Genomic DNA, 4071 nt, shown 5'->3' with positions numbered 1-4071 from the left:
GGTATGGCAGAGTTTTGGGGTTAAATCAGCTGGTTTGGGGGCTCAGCTGAGCCACTTGTGGGGCTCTGCTGAACTGGTTTTGGAGCCCAACTAAACTGGTTTTGGGGGCTCAGCTGGGCTGGTTTTTTGGGGATAACTCAGCCAGTTTTGGGACCCAACTGGGCTGGTTTGGGGGCTCAGCTGAGCCACTTTTTGGGGCTGATTGAGCCGGTTTTGGGGCTCAGCCGAGTTGATTTTTGGGAATAACTGAGCCAGTTTTGGGGCTCAGTGGAGCTGGTTTTGGGGCCAACCCTGCTGGTTTTGTTGCCCAACCGAACCAGTTTTGGGGCTGACTGAGCTGTTTTTTGTGACACACACACACACAACCCGCCACCTTTTTTGGGGCTGATCGAGGCGATTTTGGGTCACAGGTACAGCGGTGCGCGGAGCTGGTGAGCCGGGCCACCAAACCGCTGGTGCTGGTGGGCAGCCAGGCCATGCTGCCACCCACGCCGGCCGAGGAGCTGCGGTGAGACCCTTCGGGGGACGGGTGAACTGGTTTGGGGACGGGTGAACTGGTTTGGGGATGGTGGAACCAAAGTAGGGGATGCTGAGCTGGTTTGGGGACGGTTGAGACGGGTTTGGGGATGGATGAACCAGTTTGGGGATGGTTGAGCTGGGTTTGGGGACAGATCAACCAATCTGGGGACAGTTGAGCTGGTTTGGGGACAGTTGAGCTGGTTTGGGGATGGATGAACTGGTTTGGGGACAGTTGAGCTGGGTTTGGGGACGGATCAACCAATTTGGGGTCTGGTGAGTTGGTTTGGGGACAGTTGAGATGGGTCTGGGGGCGGCTGAGCCAGTCTGGGGATGGATGAACCAGTTCGGGGACGGATGAACTGGTTTGGGGACAGTTGAGCTGGGTTTGGAGACAGATCAGCCAATTTGGGGTCTGGTGAGCTGGTTTGGGGACAGTTGAGCTGGTGTGGGGACAGATCAGCCAATTTGGGGTCTGAAGAACCAGTTTGGGGACACATCAGCCAATTTGGGGTCTGAAGAACCAGTTTGGGGATAGATGAACCAGTTTGGGGACAGTTGAACTGGGTTTGGGGACGGATCAACCAATTTAGGGTCTGGGGAGCTGGTTTGGGGACAGTTGAGCCTGGTTTGGGGACAGTTGAGCCTGGTTTGGGGACAGATCAGCCAATTTGGGGTCTGAAGAACCAGTTTGGGGATAGATGAACCAGTTTGGGGACAGTTGAACTGGGTTTGGGGACGGATCAACCAATTTAGGGTCTGATGAGCTGGATTGGGGACAGTTGAGGTGATGTGGGGACAGCTGAGCCGGTTTGGGGACAGATCAGCCACTTTGGGGACAGATGAGCCAGGTTTGGGCCTGACTGAGTGAGTTTTTGGGCTCAGCTGAGCCAAGTTTTGGGGTCAAACCAGGCCGGTCTTGGGCCAAAACAAGCCCGTTTTGGCACCAAACTGAGCCAGTTTGGGTTTCCAACTGAGCCAGTTTGGGTCCCTGACCGAGCTGGTTTTGGGCCCAAACTGAGCCAGTTTGGGGCCCCAACCGAGCTCATTTAGGGCCCTGAACGAGCTGGTTTTGGGGCCAAATAGGGTCAGTTTGGGTCTCCAACTGGGCCAGTTTGGGGCCCCGACCAAGCTGTTTTTAGGGCCAAACTGGGCCAGTTTGGGGCCTTGAACGAGCTGGTTTTGGGGCTAAATGGAATCGGTTTGGGGCCCCGACCAAGCTGTTTTTAGGGCCAAACTGGGCCAGTTTGGGGCCCTGACTGAGCTGGTTTGGGGCCCTGACCGAGCTGGGTTTGGGGCAATCCCAAGCCAGTTTGGGGCCCTAACTGAGCTGGTTTTGGGGCCAAATGGAGCCAGTTTGGGTGTCCAACTGAGCCAGTCGGTGGCCCTGACCGAGCTGGTTTGTGGCCCTGAATGAAGTGGGTTTGGTGCCAAACTGAGCCAGTTTGGGGCTCTGACTGAGCTGGTTTTGGGCTCCACCTGGGCCAGTTTGGGGCCCCGACCAAGCTGTTTTTAGGGCCAGACTGGGCCAGTTTGGGGCCTTGAATGAGCTGGTTTTGGGGCTAAATGGAGTCGGTTTGGGGCCCCGACCAAGCTGTTTTTAGGGCCAAACTGGGCCAGTTTGGGGCCCTGACTGAGCTGGTTTGGGGCCCTGACCGAGCTGGGTTTGGGGCAATCCCAAGCCAGTTTGGGGCCCTAACTGAGCTGGTTTTGAGGACGGGGATGGGACAGGGAAGGGGATGGGGACATGGACAGGCACAGGGATGGGGACAGGGATGGGGACAGGGCAGTTGTTATGGAGATGGGGCCAAGGATGGGGACAGTGGTAGGTGTGGGAACGGGGATGGGATGGTGACGGGGATGGAGATGAGGACGGGGATGGGACAGGGAAGGGGATGGGGACATGGACAGGCACAGGGATGGGGACAGGGATGGGGACAGGGCAGTTGTTATGGAGATGGGGCCAAGGATGGGGACAGTGGTAGGTGTGGGAACGGGGATGGGATGGTGACGGGGATGGAGATGAGGACGGGGATGGGACAGGGAAGGGGATGGGGACATGGACAGGCACAGGGATGGGGACAGGGATGGGGACAGGGCAGTTGTTATGGAGATGGGGCCAAGGATGGGGACAGTGGTAGGTGTGGGAACGGGGATGGGATGGTGACGGGGATGGAGATGAGGACGGGGATGGGACAGGGAAGGGGATGGGGACATGGACAGGCACAGGGATGGGGACAGGGATGGGGACAGGGCAGTTGTTATGGAGATGGGGCCAAGGATGGGGACAGTGGTAGGTGTGGGAACGGGGATGGGATGGTGACGGGGATGGAGATGAGGACGGGGATGGGACAGGGAAGGGGATGGGGACATGGACAGGCACAGGGATGGGGACAGGGATGGGGACAGGGCAGTTGTTATGGAGATGGGGCCAAGGATGGGGACAGTGGTAGGTGTGGGAACGGGGATGGGATGGTGACGGGGATGGAGATGAGGACGGGGATGGGACAGGGAAGGGGATGGGGACATGGACAGGCACAGGGATGGGGACAGGGATGGGGACAGGGCAGTTGTTATGGAGATGGGGCCAAGGATGGGGACAGTGGTAGGTGTGGGAACGGGGATGGGATGGTGACGGGGATGGAGATGAGGACGGGGATGGGACAGGGAAGGGGATGGGGACATGGACAGGCACAGGGATGGGGACAGGGATGGGGACAGGGCAGTTGTTATGGAGATGGGGCCAAGGATGGGGACAGTGGTAGGTGTGGGAACGGGGATGGGATGGTGACGGGGATGGAGATGAGGACGGGGATGGGACAGGGAAGGGGATGGGGACATGGACAGGCACAGGGATGGGGACAGGGATGGGGACAGGGCAGTTGTTATGGAGATGGGGCCAAGGATGGGGACAGTGGTAGGTGTGGGAACGGGGATGGGATGGTGACGGGGATGGAGATGAGGACGGGGATGGGACAGGGAAGGGGATGGGGACATGGACAGGCACAGGGATGGGGACAGGGATGGGGACAGGGCAGTTGTTATGGAGATGGGGCCAAGGATGGGGACAGTGGTAGGTGTGGGAACGGGGATGGGATGGTGACGGGGATGGAGATGAGGACGGGGATGGGACAGGGAAGGGGATGGGGACATGGACAGGCACAGGGATGGGGACAGGGATGGGGACAGGGCAGTTGTTATGGAGATGGGGCCAAGGATGGGGACAGTGGTAGGTGTGGGGACGGGGATGGGATGGGGACGGGGACAGGGATGGGGACAGTGGTAGGTATGGGGATGGGACAGGGACGGGGACATAGACAGGTATGGAGATGGGGACAGGGATGGGGATGGGGATGGGGACAGGGCAGTTGTTATGGAGATGGGGACAGGGATGGGGATGGGGACGGGGCAGTTGTTATGGAGATGGTGGCAAGGATGGGGACAGCGGTGGGCGTGGGGATGGAGATGGGGACAGGGACAAGCATGGGGATGGGGACAGCGATGGGGACATTCCCAGTTTTGGAGGATTCCAGTCTGTTTCCAACTGGGGGGAGG

At 59.1% G+C, this 4071-nt stretch overlaps 1 protein-coding gene across 1 annotated transcript in view; it reads left to right on the top strand.

Moving 5' to 3' along the window:
* Positions 1 to 4071, top strand: part of ILVBL (ilvB (bacterial acetolactate synthase)-like) — a 12749-nt gene that overhangs the window by 4851 nt on the left and 3827 nt on the right. The window contains exon 8 of the mRNA XM_009890903.1: positions 411 to 508. Coding sequence (XP_009889205.1) covers positions 411 to 508 — 98 coding nt within the window. The remainder of the gene's footprint in view (positions 1 to 410; positions 509 to 4071) is intronic.

Source organism: Charadrius vociferus, unplaced genomic scaffold (assembly GCF_000708025.1).
Source record: "Charadrius vociferus isolate BGI_N301 unplaced genomic scaffold, ASM70802v2 scaffold89, whole genome shotgun sequence".
Classification (NCBI taxonomy): domain Eukaryota; kingdom Metazoa; phylum Chordata; class Aves; order Charadriiformes; family Charadriidae; genus Charadrius; species Charadrius vociferus.
The sequence above is the reverse complement of the archived record's forward strand: the minus strand, read 5'-3'. Positions and strand labels throughout refer to the sequence as shown.